Source organism: Harmonia axyridis, chromosome 1, assembly GCF_914767665.1.
Source record: "Harmonia axyridis chromosome 1, icHarAxyr1.1, whole genome shotgun sequence".
NCBI lineage: Eukaryota > Metazoa > Arthropoda > Insecta > Coleoptera > Coccinellidae > Harmonia > Harmonia axyridis.
In genome coordinates, this window is record NC_059501.1 from 3525249 (window position 1) to 3545000 (window position 19752).

At 36.6% G+C, this 19752-nt stretch overlaps 1 protein-coding gene across 8 annotated transcripts in view; it reads right to left on the bottom strand.

Moving 5' to 3' along the window:
• Positions 1 to 849: 849 nt before the first annotated feature.
• Positions 850 to 19752, bottom strand: part of LOC123683260 — a 77219-nt gene continuing 58316 nt past the window's right edge. For 6 of the 8 annotated variants that reach the window (XM_045622220.1, XM_045622187.1, XM_045622205.1 and 3 more), the window contains 11 exons: positions 18857 to 19013; positions 18221 to 18428; positions 16152 to 16464; positions 9101 to 9426; positions 8720 to 8924; positions 7017 to 8659; positions 5991 to 6689; positions 5551 to 5930; positions 4899 to 5318; positions 4628 to 4807; positions 850 to 2930 (listed from right to left, as the gene is read on the bottom strand). In XM_045622220.1, coding sequence (XP_045478176.1) covers positions 2750 to 2930; positions 4628 to 4807; positions 4899 to 5318; positions 5551 to 5930; positions 5991 to 6689; positions 7017 to 8659; positions 8720 to 8924; positions 9101 to 9426; positions 16152 to 16464; positions 18221 to 18428; positions 18857 to 19013 — 4712 coding nt within the window. In that variant the 3' untranslated portion in view covers positions 850 to 2749. Of the gene's footprint in view, positions 2931 to 4583; positions 4808 to 4898; positions 5319 to 5550; positions 5931 to 5990; positions 6690 to 7016; positions 8660 to 8719; positions 8925 to 9100; positions 9427 to 11500; positions 11655 to 16151; positions 16465 to 18220; positions 18429 to 18856; positions 19014 to 19752 lie in introns of those variants that run through there. The other 2 variants (XM_045622235.1, XM_045622244.1) reach the window with 2 other exon arrangements.

Sequence of the window (19752 nt, forward strand, 5' to 3'; positions counted from 1 at the left end):
GGTTGGGTAGGGTATTGGGGTAGGTTGTAGAATTTTTTTTTCCCTCTTTGCACGAGTATTTCACGATTATCAAGCATCCCATGACTTTCAGGCGTTATGAAATGGCTGGTTGCGTTACTCTCAATGATCCTGCTAATTCTTGTTGCGTTTGACACGAGTCTTGATCAAGTAATGCCTTCAATTCTGCATCTTCGAAAACCTTCTCTCTTTCACCGCCATGCTGGTCTTCGACGTCTAAATAACCGTTCTTGAAGCGTTGAAACCACTCTCGGGCTGTTCTTTCGCTATAAGCTGTCTCACCATAGGTATTTGAGAGCATTCGATGAGCCTCAGCCTCAGCTGCAGATTACTTCATATTGAAGCAGAAAATTAAAACCTCCCGCAAATGACAAGAATTTAGCTCGTAAGCTGGAAAGTTAAATCGAGAATAACTTTATGATGCAGACACAAATCGACTTATTTTTCGAATGCGTTATGATAATTTATTTTTATTTTATTTTATGACATCTACGATCTATTTATTTCGATTAGCACTTACCGCTACAGCCATCTCTATTGCAAAACGGCGGAAGCAAAGTTGTACACCTTATATTCAGATTAACATTCTGAGTATGATGCACGTCATTAAATATATAACTGTTCAGACCACCAGTGAATATAAGTGATAGTTTTAATATTTCTGATCATACAAACCCAACTAAAATAATCCAACAAAATCCGATTTTTATTAAGCCAGACATGTTTAAGCATAGCAGGGCGGTAAATTTTTTTTTGTCGGGGCACCAAAATGTCTGGTGGCGGCCCTGCACCCTGTATATTAAAATAGGAGTTGTCTACTAAAAGAACGAGTTTGCAATAATGTTTTATTATCATTATCCTGGCTAAATGTTACAAACTAATGGTCAACTTAAATTAATGATAAAATCAATTTAAAGCTATTCAACAAAGTTTATTATACATAACATTATAATAATATATGGTAACGGGTGTCATGGCACCGCTAATAATATGGTAATCTGGCTCCCGAAAATAATTAAAAAAAAATCTCCAATAAGATATTTACACCAATCTTCATTGCCTTTATATACAAATCAAAAGTTTCAAAATCAATTCCAAGTACTTTGCGAGTTCGAAAAATATCTGCCTACTATAGACATAAATATCAAATCCAACACTACGTCGATTATTATTCAGTTAGTTTTCCTTTCAAAAATAGAATTTTTCAAACGAAATTAACTGAAGAAGGTGGGTAAACAACGCGAAACAAAAACGATATTACCTTATCATCGAAACAATATAACATCTATTCCTCTTTAGTCTATCTAAATACCAGTAACTTATCACATTTTTAGGGTAGTATTCGATGGAAATTTACAATGATATTTTGAACCGTTTTTACAATGGTTCAATCTTAACATTAAAGTTTCCTAAAGTACTAAAATTATTTAAGTTTCTAAACCATTCGTGAAGGTCCAAAGTAAATAGAGAATCTTGACAAGGTTGGATCCCACCGGTATTGATACTAATACATGGACCACACTTGATTCGGTGCTTAAGAGTTTTGAAGGAAATATTGCAGAGCAATGAAAGGTGCGAACACCTCTATTGAAGTTAGTAAAGATAGACTAACTACTGAGATGTGGATTGAAGAAGAAATGAAGCGTAGAAAGCTTTAAGAATTTTTTTTAGTCAAGAGTTTAGCATCAAACTAAATTTGATTGTGCTCCTCCTTCATTAGAGAAGAAGTTAACATGCAAGGAAAGGATGTGAGGAATTTTATATTAGTAACTGAAGGAAGAGCTATCACCAGATTTTTTCAATTGAAGCCACCACCACCGTTAACATGCAAGGATAGGGTCTTAGGAAGGGTTGATATATTAAAATTTAGATGGCCCAAACAAACCAACAAAATTAGAATCATTCTAAACGTCCGAATACAACAATAGTTAAACAAAACAAAGACCTTTGTTAAACCGAGTAAAATGAAAAAACAAAATTTCGAATAAGAAACACCAACACCGAAACAAATCTAACAGAATATCCCAAGAAACCAACCACCAATAAACAAAAAGGGACCTTCGTAAATGGTCGGAAACAAATAATTCTAAACGAATAGTTCTATAGGATTCTTGTATAGCTCCTAATAATTTTTTTTTCAGTTCGTTAACTGGTAGAATAAACTAAATAATTGGAAAGGGAAAATTTAGATTAAACTGATGACAACCTAATGAAAGAAGGTTTATTACCTAAGTGCCAATATTGGTTATTTTTATTATTTGGATAATTATTATTTGTTTTTTATGTTTTTCTTCAGATGTTATTTTTCTCGTTAAGTACATTAGACCCATTTGGTACTAGAAGCTGGATGATAGACAAAATAATATCAAAATAGCGTATTACAACATTAAAAAGCTGTATAATATCGTCGCGTAATACTGCAAGAACGATATCGTTCTAATAAATATGATATTCATCAAATGAAACACGAAACTTTCATCTTAAACCTACGATATTAATAAATAAAATTTGGGATTTTTCGAGATATTTTTGATAGGTTATAATATGCAATATGCGTACAACTGAGCGTTCAACTCCAAGGACAAGTCTACAGTTAACCGAAAAGACACCACCTTAAAGTCACTTGGTAAAAAATACTGCCCCATTCTATAAAATACAAATTTGCAGTTTTGTATAAAAAATTTACAACCGAAAAATGCCAGTGAGATTATTTACAAGGAGAAATGCTCTATCAGAAAGTTCCGATATCTGCCGATATTACGGCAGATACTGGAACCAGACCTTTCTGAGTACCTCTGCAGCAAAGCAACCACTTGTCGTCCACCCTCAGTATGACCTTCAGGTTCTCCCCTTCATTGTAGGAAAGGTGACCACTTTCGGAGGGTAGTCTATGGGATAGTGTCCTCACCACTCTGGAAGGAAAAGCAATTTGAATATGGATGATAAGTAAAGTACCTACTGAAAGAAACACATTTCTTTCGATACACAGGAACTCAACGCAGAGTCAACGCCAAACTTTTGCCGCTCGGCAAAATAAAATTTCGCCGCCCTGCTTTGCCTAATTCATCTGAATTTTCTTTTGATGCTGTTATTCTTTCGGGTATCTTTTCAATTTTATATGAAATTGTATTTTTCAACCTTGTCAAATTTAACAAAGGATGTTTTGTCGTTTTCATAAAAAACGTCCTGAATTATTTAAAAGCCCAACGCTCTAAAGTAAATTGAAGACGTATAGTCCTTAAAGGTGAATTTCAATAAAATTGGCTATTGGTAACTATTTTATTTTACTGCAGAGAGTGGTATTTTCCACTAAGAAAACATTTTTGTGTTTTTTTAACTGACTTTGCGCCCCTACAATTTGGCGCCCGGCAAAATGTCTAGTATGCCGGTCCTGCTTACGTTCTTTATTACGGTTAAGTTCTGAAATTTTCGAATTTTTTTCGACACAGTATCATTAGGGTCCATTGAAGTAGGGCCTCAGCCAGATATTTTACCGCCCCGGCAAAATAAAATTTCGCCGCCCTGCTTTAGCTAATTTACATGAATTTTCTTTAAAGGCGCCTTCTCAGGCATCTTTTCAAGTTCATATTATGAAATCGTATTTTTTTTTCTGAAAATCTCCTTGTCAAATTCATCAAACGACGTTTTGTCGATTTCATCAAAAAACGTCCTGCATTGTTTAGAAGCATGACGCTCTATTTATAAGTCCTTAGTAAAAAAAAGGAGTTCTTAAAGGTGCAAAACGTCCAGTAAAATGTCCGGTATGCCGCTCCTGGCGGCGGCCCTGCATTAAAGCTTTATTCTCAAATTATTTGGAAATACACAGAGTGTACCAAAAATGTATAAACGATCAAACACGTTTTTGCTTATTGAACACCCTGTTTTTCATTGAATTTTAGATTGCGTGGACTAAATTATCCCAAGGTTGTTCGAGGTTTCATATGCATAAAACTTTCAGTTTTTGAGATATTTCGAGATCTCATAATTTGGAGAGTCTTTGGAAAATCCTGATAGGTAAGTACTGACTTTTTCATAATCATTGAGAACTCTACTGGGTGTTCAAAATGAGAAAATTAATTGATGAATAATTCAAACGTTTATATCGGGCTTATTCCAAATGGTATACCCTGCATTTAATTTCATTAGGTAGCAAATATAATTATCTTCGAAAAATTTTCTATACCAAATGAGAAAATAAGATATAGGGTGTGCCATTTGGAATAAACCCTATAGTGACGTTTGAATAAGTCATCAATGAATTGTCTCATTTTGAACACCCAGTAGAGTTCTAAATGATTATCATAAAGTAAGAACTTAATTCAGTTCTTCCAGTAATTATCATCAAAATCTATTAATTACAAATATAAACTTGAGGGACTCGGATACGAAAAAAAGTTGTAATAAATTCTTTATTACTGGGTGTTCTTCTTTCTATGTCTCTTCGTATAGTACCGAATAAAAACATTCCAGACTGAAGACTGTCTCTGGTTAGAATTGCCATAACGTTCGAGTTCAAATGGAAAGTTAGGTTAGGTTAGTGTATCTATAGGTGCTACATTTCTCATCTAACCTCTAAAACTACTGGTTTCACACAACACATCAGTCTTACTTGGGTGTTTTTGAGTGGATAGAAAGAGGTCTTCTGTTCAGGGAACTGGAAGCTGCTCTTCTGGGCGGTATTTTTGTAGCCTTGTTGTTTGTTGTCGCTGGTTTGTATGGCAGACTGCTTGGCCTTGGAGGATGCTTGCTGTTGTCACTACCAGCCTCTACTTGATCAACCCGACTTGTCCTAGAAAATGGCAATGAGTTAGATTTTGCTTTGGAATTTGTATTAAAATTTAGAGAAGATAACTGACTTGGAGACATAAACACTCACTCACCTAGTATTACCCACTGGCATTTTTCTAGCAGGCGAACTCTTCACAGAACCCACTTTATTCGTACTCGGTGGTTTAGAACTTGGAGGCGTCGTAACCTTCTTCTGTCCAACCTTAGCATTAGCTGTTTTACTTCCTTGACATACCGGAGTTGGTATTCCTGACACTGGCTTAACTGGGGAGGTTATCAGCCTGGGTATCCTGGATTTGCTTGGGGTATTTGGTGTATTCGGGGTGTGGGTAGGAGAAAGAGGTGGAGAGAAGGCCTGATCCTTGCCACTGAGCATTTCCCATCTTTGTTGCAGTTTCTTGAACCTCTTACCGTTCAAAGGTTTACCTTCTTCGTTAGTGTTATATTCTAGCGATTCAGGCTGTATCTGTGGGATGTTTTCGTCTGAATTGTTGTCATCGCATTCTTCACCCCTGGAAAGATTGCATGTTACATTTGGAAATGTGTATTAATCCTCATTTGATAGTTTAAGTAACCACACTCTTGTCCAAGAGAATTTTCATGTCACTAACTAAAATGGCAATATATACAACATGGATTAGGTGCTACTCCCCCAGTACTTACAAATCCTGTAGACAAAAATGTGGCTACTTTAGCACTCAAATAGTGAAGATTCTACTCTAACTATTCCAAACTTATTTTTACCTGAAATTATTCGCATTTTCTAAACTATCTGTATACTCCTCGTCATCTTCTCTAGCTAACCTATCATAGACCTGATACAATTTAGAATTCAAGGCGATACCAGACCACCTCTTCTTAGCTATACTGGTAACATCTTCTCCAAGCTTGAATGTAGGTTTTCCCAAAACTCCAGGATCGCAACAAGACCTAGGACGTTCTTTATCACCCCTACCCTTCATTTTAGATGAGGTTGAACCATTTAGTATGTCTGGAAGGTTCTCTTCGTCTTGATAACCTGACCTATGCCTTACAGTTGTAGCAGCCGATGCCTCTTCTGAGTCAGAGTTAGATTTGTTACTGTGCGTTGAAAGACCGGTGTTTGTCCACTGTTTGAAGGATAACTAGAAGAAGCAAACAATTGTTGTCAACATACAAAATTGAAGGAAGGGATGCTTAATTACCTTATGAGTAGGACTTAAAGCTTCCATCCTCTTGAGACTCATATGAAGCTGCTTGGTCTCATATAGCAAATCAAGTTGGAAAGGATAAACAGCCAGTGGTTGCAAAGCTGTTATCAACTTATCCAAGAGCACCCTAACGTTAGACCCGCCAGTATGGGACAAAATCAACAGAGAATCATGGTCGTAATGCTTCTTCAACACGCTTTCCCTAGTCCTCAAATAGCTAGCCCAAGCGTCAAGCGACCTAACATTCAACAAGCCAAAAACAAAGGTATTGAACTTGACTAGACCTTCAGTTATAGCGTCTTCACTGTTGATCCTCATTACCAACTCGTTGAGCGCTTTGGTAAGGGGACCTTGCTTGGCCGAAGCTTCGACAACTTGCCACACTGAATTATTCATAGCACCAAAGCTGGTTTCTAGGTTAGGTTTCAAACCGTCGCTCAGAACTGCGTATAAGGCAGGGCAGAGGTGGGTTAGGGCTAGTTTAGCACACGTAGGGTTCAAGCTGGAGTCTCCTAAGGCTGTTAGTTCAGATTGGTTGGAAGCCGAAGAGAAATGTTTGACTAGGAGGTCTACAGCGTTTGTGACCCCGTTTACAAGAGACCATTTTTGCACCATGTTGTAGGACTGTCGGTGTATCGGTGTCGTTTGAGGACTAGAATATGTGGGGTCGCATTCTTTTCCATCTTGAGCATTCTGTAAGCAATATTTCAGAGTATTACGAAGGGTATTAACATAATTTTATATTGTCTTAAAAATAAGGATACATATTGGATGGTTCATTGAGATTTCGAAGTGAATTCTGAGAGCTTCAAGTACTAGTTTCAAGAAATATACTGCACCACAGTCCACAGAAGTTAAGGAAGTCCAGAAATTATAAAGAATAGGCACAAGAATGAGTTAAATAAGTGAATAGTTATTCAGATTCTTCATATTTAAAAAAATTGGAATTTTTGAAACAGTCTCAAAACTTTTATGCAGCAGAATATTTCCAGAAGAATATAAAGCATTACTACTGCTCACCTGATAATTCCTCTGATGACCAAAAGCAGAAACGTTTGGCGAATTATTAGGTGCCAAAAAGGTGGGTTTAACATCCAAACACCTCGGTAGCACGTTCACTTTCTCCGCAAAACTGACAGTTTTCTTTCCACCGAAGAGCTCCCCACCCTCTTGGTTCATCTTCAAGGACAAGAACCTACTGACGTAAGATCTAAGTTGTGTAAAGTTTTCGTCACTTAGATCTTCACCATCCGAAGAAGATATACCGCTGCATTTTAAGAACTCCTCGAACTGCGTCAGCTCGTCGATGCTCATGTTTGGAAATAGTCTGTTGGATTTGGATCTGGTGACCAGCGGTGGTTCGTGTTCGTCCAAACTACTGCTGGAGGTTCCAGCGTCAACTCCTTCATCCTCAGTCTCTGAAAGCTTTTTGTTCCTAGCTAAGTAGTAAGGTTCTTGAAGAGAAATCCTCTTATATTTGTTATCTTCGAAAACTGGAGAGTCGCTGGTGGTTTCACATAGACTGAACCTTTTGGGATCTTTAGAGAGTATGTTCTTTGGTAGAGGGGGTCTTGGAGGTATGATTTCTCCGTGAGTGACACTGACGCATCTTTTGGTTAGAGGAGGAGCTGTGGTAATACTTCTCTGCCTGTCGTTCTGCATGAAACTAGCTTCAGAGCTCGTTACACTGTCGTACCTATATACAAACAACGGATTGAGGTTATTTCCAGGAGCTGGACTATTCTGCGAATCGTTTAAGATAGTTGAAGAACCTCTATAGCCAGAGCTTGGTTGAGTAGCTGTGCTAGAACTAGAAGAAACGTTGGTTTGGTTTGAAGTGAACGTTCGTTCAGAGTAATCACAACTGACAGGCCTCCTTCTTGTCCTTGTAGTCCTTGGTGGTGGTTGTTTAACACTGGTCCTCTTGATGTAATCTGCGACTTCTGGTATGTCAGACAATATTTCTCGGCATTCTGGAGGAAGTAGGAAGTTCAAGGAATCCCAATCTTTGACGTGACTGAAACCTTTGGCCTTCAAGATCTCCAAGTCGTTACAACTCAGTGGTCTCTTCTTTTGAACGGTAATTTGCGGTGGTCTCTGAGGCATCAGCAGGATCTTAGCAACGTCGTCTTCCTTTTCGTTCAAGAAGTCCAAGTTGGGAAGGACATAGTTCGGGTAGATCACGTAGACTGGTTTCTCTACCTCGCCTTCCTTTTTAAGCTTATTCAAGAACGAAGGCTCCACCACTTTAATAGGTTCTTGTGGTTTTGGACTAGCTGGTTTTCCAACGTTTTTGAGGTTCACGATCTCGGAGAAGTTGGAGGTCTGTATACTCCTGTTAATTGCTTCATTTTTGAGAGATTTCATGCTTCTTTTCAATGGTGACTCGACCTTCCTCACGTCACAGAAGCTGGTATTGTTATTGACGGATTTCTTGCTGCAGTCCAGTTTCGATATGTCTTCTTTCTTGGTCAGTTCGTCCTCCGGTTCTTCTGCTATGTACCCGTGAATTTTGGATACACTGTCGCAAATTCTGCCATCATGACTGTGGTCAAGGTATCTTTGGTGATCAGCCGATTTGGTTTCTGAGCAGTTGCTTTCGACGGACTGGGTTCCAGGCCAGTTTTCAGAGGAAGAAAGTTGGTCTGCTGTTGTGGACATCCCTTGAAACAGATTAGGATCGGTTAGGTTTGATCATGTGGACTGCTGGTTTTCTGACTTACCTTCGGTACTCAGACTCTTCTGCTTCATGAAGAGCTTCACCAAACTGAAGTTTGGTTGTTTGGAGTTGGCAACATTTTCACTGGAACTGGCGTCGACCGACGTTGCCATGTCTGATATGCTGGCGCCGCTGGCACTGTTGATTTGGGCTTGGTGTTGAATGTCGAAGACCTTGACCTGCTTCCTCTTCTGCGTGCAAACGTCAGTCTAGAAAGAAAAGTGGTTATTTTCCGAGAACCATGATGTTTGAATATAAACAATAGTCATAGTAACTACAACTGTGATTAAGTGTTATCTCAAGGGGAAAACTGTGTTTTTCTTAACCTTGGTCATCCAGAAGTAAACAGCGGTGTCATACTCTACATGCTTGTGAAAAATCTTACCGCATTTTTGGCGTTGTGCATTATGTTGTTCTGCATCAAACTCTTGATCAACTTCTGCTTGTACAAGTTCGGCATACTCTGACTTTTGGCGGTGTTGTCGTTTAGTCCCAAATGCGTGGCGTCGTCTCCAGAGTTGTTATTGTTGCCAGAGGGGTGCCTCCGGACCTGGTTGTCACTTCCAGCGTTTTTCAGCTTGCTCCAGGTGGTGAAGCTTACAGAATCGGACTGCGTCATTGGTAATGCGTTGGATAATTTCTTAATGTTCTTGGCTTGGACCTTGAGTTCATTTGAGAAGTGGGCGCTGTTGGAGTGTTCGTCAGATTTTTCTGGAAAGAGAGGACATTTTGGGAATATATTTGGGAATGAATTTTTGAAAATATCATCTAAAATTCGATTAACAGTGAGAATTTTGATCTCTTAAGACTACCCTTTTCAAGGGTTGTCCTATAAATGAATGGCAGAATAAAATTTAAAATGATTATTATAAAAACACTCTGTTATTTGTGTTCATTAGGTTATGTAATTTAATCATGGAAAGATAGATGCTTCAACAACGTTTAAAAATTGTTTCATCAAAATCAGTGCTCATTTGTGAATTCTAAAAGAAATTTAAAAAGGATACATGGACGACATCATTCAGTCTCTCTATTTGTAGTATTGTAGACAAATTCGAAACTGGTAGTACTGGTTCTCTTGTATTGTGTTGAACAAATTCATTTGCAAATTTGTCTACAATACAACGAATTATATCGTCGTCGTCGTTATATTTTCTTGAATTTCTTTCAGAATTCACAAGCACCGATTCTGATAATTTAACAACTTCCAAACGTTGTTGAAACGTATATCTTTCCATAATTGAATGGCAGTACCTACTCAACATAAATAGTTAAATGGTTTAAGAAAATTGAAAAAGGCGAAAATGCCAAGAGGTGATTTCGTGTGACACAGTTTTTTGCTTTTAGTTCAGTTATGTTTTGATAATAATAATAATAATAATAATGTTTATTCATTCCGAAATACAAAAAAATCTATCTACCGAATATCGCAATAATTTATAGATCTTTGAGACAGTCTTGCCATGATTCACGAAAAATAAAAACAAAAGTGGGCTGAATTCGGTAGGACTTTTCAATTGTTGATGTGAATTTGGGATAGGAATTCGAAACTAAAAATTTAAAACCGCCTAGCCTTTATTCTATTATTTGTATACAGGGTGTCCCGTAAAGACCACGTCAAACCGAGAGAGAATGTAGATCAAAGGAAAACCCACCTGCTATGACAAAATTCCCATTATAAAAGTCTTACCGTTTTCGAGATATTTTTTTTCGTTGAAAATAATGAATTTTTGCCCCTTTCAATAGTTTTGTCCTTAGGGTTGGTACACTTTTACATCTTTTTGGTTAATTTTTTCAGTAAAATATTGCTGAAGAATGATTTTAACGTTTACATTAAAAACATCCTCCGAACATTTTAAAGGGGGGCTATGAGAAATATTTTTATTGGAAATTTTGGTAGTGGATTATTTTGTTCATGAAGTTTAGCTCATCGTAGTGGAAAAAAAATTTACCGAGCTACTGCTGCACATTACACCAATAAATTGTTTATTTTATAGTGATTTCAAAGAGATATCATACAAGTCATTTGTTATTTAAAGAAAAAAGATATGGCTGTTTTCATCCAAATGGGTACGTTTCTGACAAAATCAAGTTTGTCGATTCTGTTAAGAAATCTTCGATATTGCATTACTAAGTGAACAATGGCAATTGTTTACGTGCGAAAATATTACTCGCATAATTATTCACCTCAACGAAATTCAATTTTTCCGGCAAATTTTGCGATAACATCATGCAGATCCAGATTTTATCAAGAAGATCATTTGGAGCGAAGAGTCTCCCTGTACCAAGGATGGGTACATGAAACGTTAAAATCATTCTTCAGCAATATTTTACTGAAAAAATTAACCAAAAAGATGTAAAATTGTACCAACCGTAAGAACAAAACTATTGAAAGGGGCAAAAATTCATTATTTAAAAAAAAAAAAAATATCTCGAAAACGGTAAGACTTTTTTAATGGGAATTTTGTCATAGCAGGTGGGTTATCATTTGATCTACATTTTCCCTCGGTTTGACGTGGTCTTTACGGGACACCCTGTATATTGTGATTTATATAAAACAAATGATACACATTTGTGTGAAATTCGCAATGTTCTTCATTCAATTGAGATTTTACACTACACGTTATTCCCACAAACATTGAACATTTTTCCTCACACCATTTTTATTCGAAATGATAATAATAATTTTAAAATTGAAACGTATGAATATTATTTCTAATTTTGTAGAAATATACAATATTCTCAATCAAAATTTGCAATGATTTTCAACATTCTCAAATCTTACCGTAGCTGATAATGTAAAATCCTTATAGAAAATAAGGAACTCACACCACTATTCAGTAAAAATCACAAACTGAACTGAACAGAAATATACTACAACCAATTATGTTAAAGGTAGGTATCTCTTCCTTTTCATTCACTAATTGTACACTAAGTGGAAGTTATCAAACTCGTGTAACGTAGAACACTTATTCTATAACAAAATCAAAGTTAATAGGAGACTAATAAACTTATCGCTGTCATTTTGTTTGCATAAGACTGAACTGCAATGTGAATCATCATCTTGTTGGTTTTCAGTGGTTTAGATAAGAGAAACGATTAAAAACCCACTGTGTTACTTTATGATTAACTATATAATACGAAATATCGTCAAAGTTCGTACTAATTTTTTTTATCTAAGTGAGGCATTTTCTGCTTTATACTCAATCGGGAAGTGGATCACTTGCGAAATTTTTGTTTACGCCGGTAGATTTGTTTGAGCTGAATTAGAAATGAGGGATTCGCGTATTTTGTGGTATCAGATAACTTTTTTTTGTATGCCAGTGTGTGGAATTCAACTTTATGCACACAACAAATACTTGAAAAATTTCTTTTTTCGAAGGAGGGGCGGAGCGATGATTCAAATTTTCAACATCTTAACGTTTGAGTCGATTAACTGAAAAATATTGTCAATTTATCCTTCTTAAATATCTTTCAGTATTCACAAATGAGCACTGATGTTGATAAAACAATTTCTACATGTTGTTGAAGCGTGTATCTTTCCATGATTAAATGGCATAACATACAGGACGGGAATTACATAAGAAATGTCAAAAATAATACACAGTGTTGCCCATTCGTTCATTTGCGTATATATGTCATCGATAATTCTATCTTTAAGGGTTTTGAATCGATTGTGGAGTATTAATATAGAATAAGTAAGGTTCAATCACACCAACTCAAAAATCGCAGCAAACAATAGAACGTTGAAGATGGAAAGGCTTTTCAAGAATTATTCTTGGATTTTCTCGATAGTTTTCCACTAGTTTCACCATTTCCGACCAAGAAGGTGCTTCACGACGACCCAAAAGTGCTTTAGTTTTGTGAATTGTGTCTGCAAAATTTTCACCATTTTTGTAGTGAATTTTAACAATTACAGTGCGTTGTAGAAGTGTGTACCTTTCCATTTTTAGTAGTGACATAGTTTTTACTAGTTGAATGTCAAAAGATTACAGCTTCAAAAGTGACAGCTGCCAGACAGCGGCTATTCAATATTAAACCTATAATTGGTAAACCCTTCATTTCGTGTTATTTTATGTGATAATGAATTTCCATTAGTAAAGGGTTTTTTTTTCGAGGTATATAACTTTAAGTTGGCATTACTGTTCAAGATGGCGACCAATTTGACAGCTGTCAAGTGATTTATTCTAAATTTGGTTTGGCAATTCATGATGAATAGACTCACGCCTGAACAATGCTTGCAAATAGTGCAAGTTTATTTCGAAAATGATGGTTCTGTGCGAAATACGTATCGCGCATTAAGTCCATTAGCGATGAAGCGCACTTCTGGTTGAATGGCTACGTCAATAAACAAAACTGCCGCATTTGGAGTGGAGCTAATCCTCAAGTGTATGTCGAAACACCGTTACATCCAGAAAAACTGACTGTTTGGTGCGCTTTATGGGTTGATGGAATCATTGGTCCGTACTTCTTCAAAAACGATGATGGCCAGAACGTTACAGTCAATGGTGATCGGTATAGAGCCATGATTACTAACTTTTTCATTCCTGAATTGAACAACCATGATGTCCAGGACTATGGTTCCAACAAGACGGCGCAACATGTCACACAGCTCGTGCCACAATCGATTTATTGAAAGACACGTTTGGTGACCGCCTAATTTCACGTTTTGGACCTGTGAATTGACCACCGCTAGACTACTTTCTGTGGGGCTATGTAAAGTCATTGGTCTATGGCTCTATGCGGATAAGCCACAAACCCTTGACCATTCGGAAGACAAAATTCGCCGTGTTATTGCCGATATACGGTCACAAATGTTGGAAAAAGTCATCGAAAATTGTACGTCCAGATTGGACTACATCCGAGCCAGCCGTGGCGGTCATATGCCAGAAATCATATTCAAAATGTAATGCCACAAGATTATCTTGGGGATGATTAAAATTCATGTCAATCGAATAATCCATCGTTGTTTTATTGCAATTCAAAGTTCTATAGCTCTAAAAAAAACACCCTTTATAAAGACTCGAAACCATTAAATATTCATGAGGTTACTATTTAATTTGTAGGAGAATATTTTCATACTATCAAATAGTCTACATTCTCTACGTCCAGTATAGCAATTATCTAAAACTCTCTTATTATTCCCAAGCTCCACGCCCATTCCAGGCACCAAAAGCAAATTTCCAGACAATCTGCGTTCAAGATGAGTCAAAAGCAAACAAACCACCCAGCAAAGCAAACCTCGATTGCTTCTTGTTAACAAGCGCACGAGCAAAGCTTATAGGTGTGTGTAACGCTTTATTACGAATACGCTGCAGGACGTAATTTCAAAGATATCGACCTCAAAGGACCTGGCACCTGTATCTGTGAGAAATGGTTACCGGTTAATTTCAAATATTAGTATTGTTTTTGTAGGCCTTTATGTCCTATAAAGCCTTTATCAGCCTATATGCAAAGCTGATTAGAAGACTTTGGTCAATGCTGGATCCCAAGTTGGGTATAGGGTGTTCAAAGTAGTCATAGCGATAAAAACTAGTAACAAATTTGAGTGGTTTTTCGCTACTAAAAAGGCTATTCTTTATTGATTGCTAGGGTTCTCAATTTTTATAAATTTAAGGGTATTTATCGTCTTTATTCCTATCGTCTTTATTCCTTATTATGTGTTATATATATTAGAATTTCAAGTTTATTTTTGTAACAATTTACAAAAGCTCTGACACCAACATTTGTTGATTAAGAGTCAGGAATAAAGATTATTATTATTATTTATGAGTGACATGAATATAGACAGAAAACTACATTGTTTTATTATTTCGCTATTCTTGTTGAAATATTAAAGGCAAAATAATATGATAATACACTGCAGTACACTATCTAGTAAGTTTCTCATCTGCTCTGAAGTGAGATTCGGCCAGTATACCATCGGTATAAAGTTGATATGGGTAACTTTGTTCCTTTTCGATAATTTACATGGACGTACAACTTTGCTTTCGCCGTTTTTTCCGAAATTCGAGGTTTTATTGTAAATTACTGGTTATACATTTATGATTCAAAGTATTGTCCATCGCTGGCCACTACTTTCTCCCATCTTTCAGACAGCGTACGAATCCCTCGTTGAAAAAACTGGTCATCTTTAGAAGAGATCCACGAATCGAACCAATTTTTTATTTCTCCATAAGACCGGAAGTGCTGATCAGCCAGGTCGTGTGCCATTGATCGAAACAAGTGATAGTCCGAGGGGGCAACGTCTGGAAAATACGTCGGGTGGGGTATTACTTCCCATTTTGACGGTACAAAAGGTATCTGCACCGACAGTGTCCTGTCAGCAGTACCACCATTACCCGAAGCTCAGCTAGTGGCAGCTTCAGGAGCTTTGTGGTATAGGTCGGTGAAAGCACCGCAAATTTATTTGCATGAGCAAGACCTGGAGTATTACTCCAAAGGGTTTTCCTATTGTCCCTCTCCCATTGTTGGACCGCTGTCTTGTATTGGTATTTTCCAAGCCCACAGAAGGGCTCAGGACCAACAGGTATCAACCTTGATGCCCTTTTCGTAAGTTCATCGGCGTTTTCATACCTTCAATACCACAACGCCCTGGTTCCCATTTTATATCCCTCAGGAGCTCTAGTTATGACTCAAAAGACAATCAAGCGTTAATGTTATTAATGAAATTGTCCAAATCGAACTGAACTTAAGAACACTAGAAATGAGGCGAAAAAACTTCGACATAATGTTTGTATACAAAATGCTGAACAATTTTCTCGAAAGTAAATACCTATTGAATCAAATAGGACTAAACTGTAAGCCAACATCTTTGAGATCCAGAGAAACGTTTCACGTGAGATTCAACCCAACCAACTACACGATGAATGGTCCAATTGATAGAGCACTTCGTTCAGCGAATGGTTGTGACATGGATCTATTCTCTACAACAATTTTTTCACTAAAACGATACTTCGAGTCCCAAGGCTTGATCGGTAGATGAAAATTCGAAGCTTGTAAAAAGTCATGTTTATTTTTGATGTTATATTTTGAACACTGTTTCTTTTTATTGGTTTTTTTTATTGGTTTTTTAATATTATGTAGAATGGCTTGTCCGTATAAATAAATAAATAAATAAATGTTCATTCAGCACAGCAAAAGTAAATTTCAATAAAATCCCAACATTTGGGCATTTTAGATATACATGGCAACACCGCAATGTTCTCCCGAGAAGAGCTATAGGTACTTTCTTTATGAGTTCAACTGGTAGTAAAATTGTTTATAGTTGATGTTTAAAAACCTCGAAAAGATGAGCGAATATCGAGTTTCTAGCTAATGCAAACATTGACACATTAGTACCTGGCCAGAGTGAAAAGTTTTAGTGTTCAGGGCCAGCAGGACAAAGCAGATCAAAGGCAGATCGGCAGTCTTCTCGTTCAAACTTGCACACTTACCAGTTCCATTGAAGTCAGACTCCTCCGAGTACATTGTCATGGACCCCTCAAACGCTATGGTGTAGTTGTCCTTGTTGGCCTGGCAAGTCAGCATCATGTCATGGATGTCGCAATCCAGAGAATCAACGCTGTAAGTCGCCCCTGGAACAGGAACCTCCCTTACGGGACTGAAGAGCAGCTCCGACTTGCAGATGGACATGGAGGTTGAGTCTTCACCTTGAGAACTGCTATGAGGGCTCATGGAACTGTCGAAGTCAAACTTGGCCATCATAGAGCCTGACACGCTGGCGTAACATTCTCCCTGTCTGTGGTTCTGGGGAGAAAAAGAGAGAAAATCAGATTTGTGCTTATTTTAGGAAGTGAACAACGTTTACTTTCAACAAGACGCAGCTACGTGCCACATAAGTAACTAAACAATCACAATTTTGCAAGTAAAGTTTTCTGGTCGTGTATTGGCCATAGACATCTTGCGATTTAACACCTTTAGACTTTTTTCTTTGGGGTTACTCCAAAATCGATTCAAGACCTTGAAGATAGAACTCTTGAAGTTATTGAGGACATACAGCCGTAAATGTTCGAGTTGAAAATTTCATGAAAAGTATATGGTGCTGCAACCGTAGCCGTGACGGCCATTTGGCTGATATCATTCTCCATTATTGATAACATACCTTCCTTTCTACAATGAAATAAACATCCATCGATTTCTCTTAAAATATACTAGTTTTTCTTAATATCAAAATTATTGGAAAACCCTTTATTAGGTTTTTTTAGATATTCTGTTTGAATGGTCTAGGATTCTGATAAAACTATCAGAATTTTGAACTATCCTAAAGAAATTTTGAATTAGCTTAGCTGTCGTCATTATACAATTGAATGCTAATTTTGAATTTGCTCAGGTGGATATTCTAAAGAATAAAATCCACCTAACCATATCTACGAACTTATTGCTCAGATTTCTCATATGTTGCCAAATGATTTTAGAAGTGTTCAGAAGATGTGAACGTCTCTAAATATTTATTATTGTAATTAATGAACCGAAATTGATTAAATGTCAGAAAACTAAACTAGAGACATTGAAAAATGAACTAATCAACTACATATACGACAACGCAGTGTTGGCAAATCACCACAAAAAAAATCACTAAAGGCTTAACACATATGTCTCATTTGTAACATGATAACAATATATTTTTTCGAGAATACCAGGAAATAATCAAATACTTGGCATCAATTCGAATGAGTATCACGCTAACTATAAGTGTGTTCTGAATCATTGGATACACCTTACAATTTTTTTATTGGCTAAATGGCCACAATGTGAAAAATTTATTTTCGTTTATCGTTTACAATAAGAGACCTCTAGAATCGTTCTATAAACAAATTGAACCACTCTCATGAAATATTTACAGTGAAAACGTTTACTTTATCTAAACTTTAATTTGTTTCTACAGGATTGGAATTAGATGCATTAGATCTGGATTCCAGCCTTCAAGATGAATTGATAAATTTAATAAATTTGGAACAATAAGGACTATAACTTTCATCAAATATCTCAAAAATTATAAAGATCATTTGGATTGATATAAGTAGAAGTAATAAACCTTAGTGTGAAATTCGAAGTATTTTTTCGTGTAACATTTCAAACTTGAACCAAGTTTTGGATTGTTCCCAAGTTCACTCCTGATTTATTGCTGTTATTTATTGCACTGTTAACTAGAGAGGCAATGATCCAAAAAGAATATTCGAAACACGTGTTATTCTCTATCGATACAAACATAATAAGATGAAAGTTGTAATTTGAACTGAAGTATCCAAGAACTTGAATTTAATAATTTCACTTTCCTTCTTTAATTGTCTGGTTCACATTTTGGTTTATTCGTATTAGTTTTGATAATAATTGAAATTTCTGAATTTTTGTTCACAAATGCTTCGTAGTTTTTCATAAAAACTGGATATTTATTTATTGCCTTTTATTTCTTATAGTTAACATTTGGAATAGTTAAAAAAAATTCAACCCTCTTTAAATTTTCATTTGACATTTTGGAATAAGCAGAATCCACTAATCTCACCTCTTGGCTCAGATGATCTGTGCACATGGGCGGTAAATTGGTGAGAAGGGCGTGTATATCTTCAGTCCTGAAACTCTCCATGTCTGCTTCTGCAAGATTTGCGTCCATATTTTTGGCAAAGGCATCGTAGTAGTTGAGATCTCCAGCTTCGTAAGATTCGGGAAGTGACAGCAGACTGGTATGGTGGTTGGTGCCGCCATCTCTGTACCTGAAAACGATTTAAGTCAAATTGGAGTGGATACGACCCCACACTAACCCATGGGGAACTCCTATCCCAAATGAATTGAGGTTGAAAAAGTCACTTCAATGGTTTAAAAAGTAGAATTTGATAAGATTAAAAAGGAAGTATACTAAAATAATCCCCTGAAGAATACCAAATAAATCTTGAAGTTGTCATTTTGCAAATTACAATTTTGCTATTGAGGAAACTGTTGAGTGAATGAGTAGTGTGGTGATTTTTCAGGGCGATAATTTGAGTTGATTATTCAATTTTATTTGTTTTTTTTTCTCCATCAGGTGGAGAAAGGGAGATGAGAGAGTAAAGTATTTTTTTTTGTTTCTTTAGTTTTGATAGGAATTATTTTTGGTAATATTTTTGTCATAAAGAAAATATATTCATTTTGGTCTTGGACTCACCCATAATCGAGAAACCATTGGTAATCCGAATTGTCCTGTACAAAGTCAACATCTTGAGAAGAAACAGAGAGGAAACTGGCCGAGTTTGGATGGTTACTGTTGCAGTCGGAGTCTGGTGTGACTCCTTTGGGGACAACCCCTTCGTTCATCCCCTTGCCTGGAAAAAAAGAGAAACTGAGTATTTTTTTCGAGCCCTTTAAAATTTGGGTGCTAGCTGCGGCACATCCTGTATAACCAAGTGAATAAAATCATCTTAAATAGAGCCCAGGGTTATATCATTATACCACTCGCAACATAACATCATTGCAGATATATTGGGTTGAAGGGTTCCTCCAAGTGAACGAACTTATCGGGGACCAGAAAAGAGCCTTGGGGTACACCATTTTCCGAGAAAACGAAGCGTGAAGCCCACACGTTCTGATATATCATTTCGATTATACATCTTTTTCGGCCAACAGCGATTGCTTAAAATAATTACACATATCTGAATGTACTTGGACAGCTTTGAATTATGTTTAAATTGCTTTCAGCCTCTCCCATTACGTACAGATGATTTCCAATTAAGGTGCTATCAGTATCGGCGAATTTTATGGGACTAATTATACTTGCCCAACAATCGTGATGGTATACAATGGGACATTCCTTTCGGTTATTCACTTGAGGAGTTTGGAAGGTAATGCTACTCGAAAACGTGCAATTTTTACATGAAGGTTCATTGTTATGAAGATTTGAGTTGGATTTCCATGGGAAATCTCCTAATGGTGGAATTATAAAGGAAAATTAGCTTGAGGAGTCTGTTGTTTTTCACTTAGTATAATATAATTTGTAACTCGAGAGCGGTTGGATCGATTTTTATGAAGTTTTGATTTGGTTTTGGTTTCTTTTCTCTCCAATTT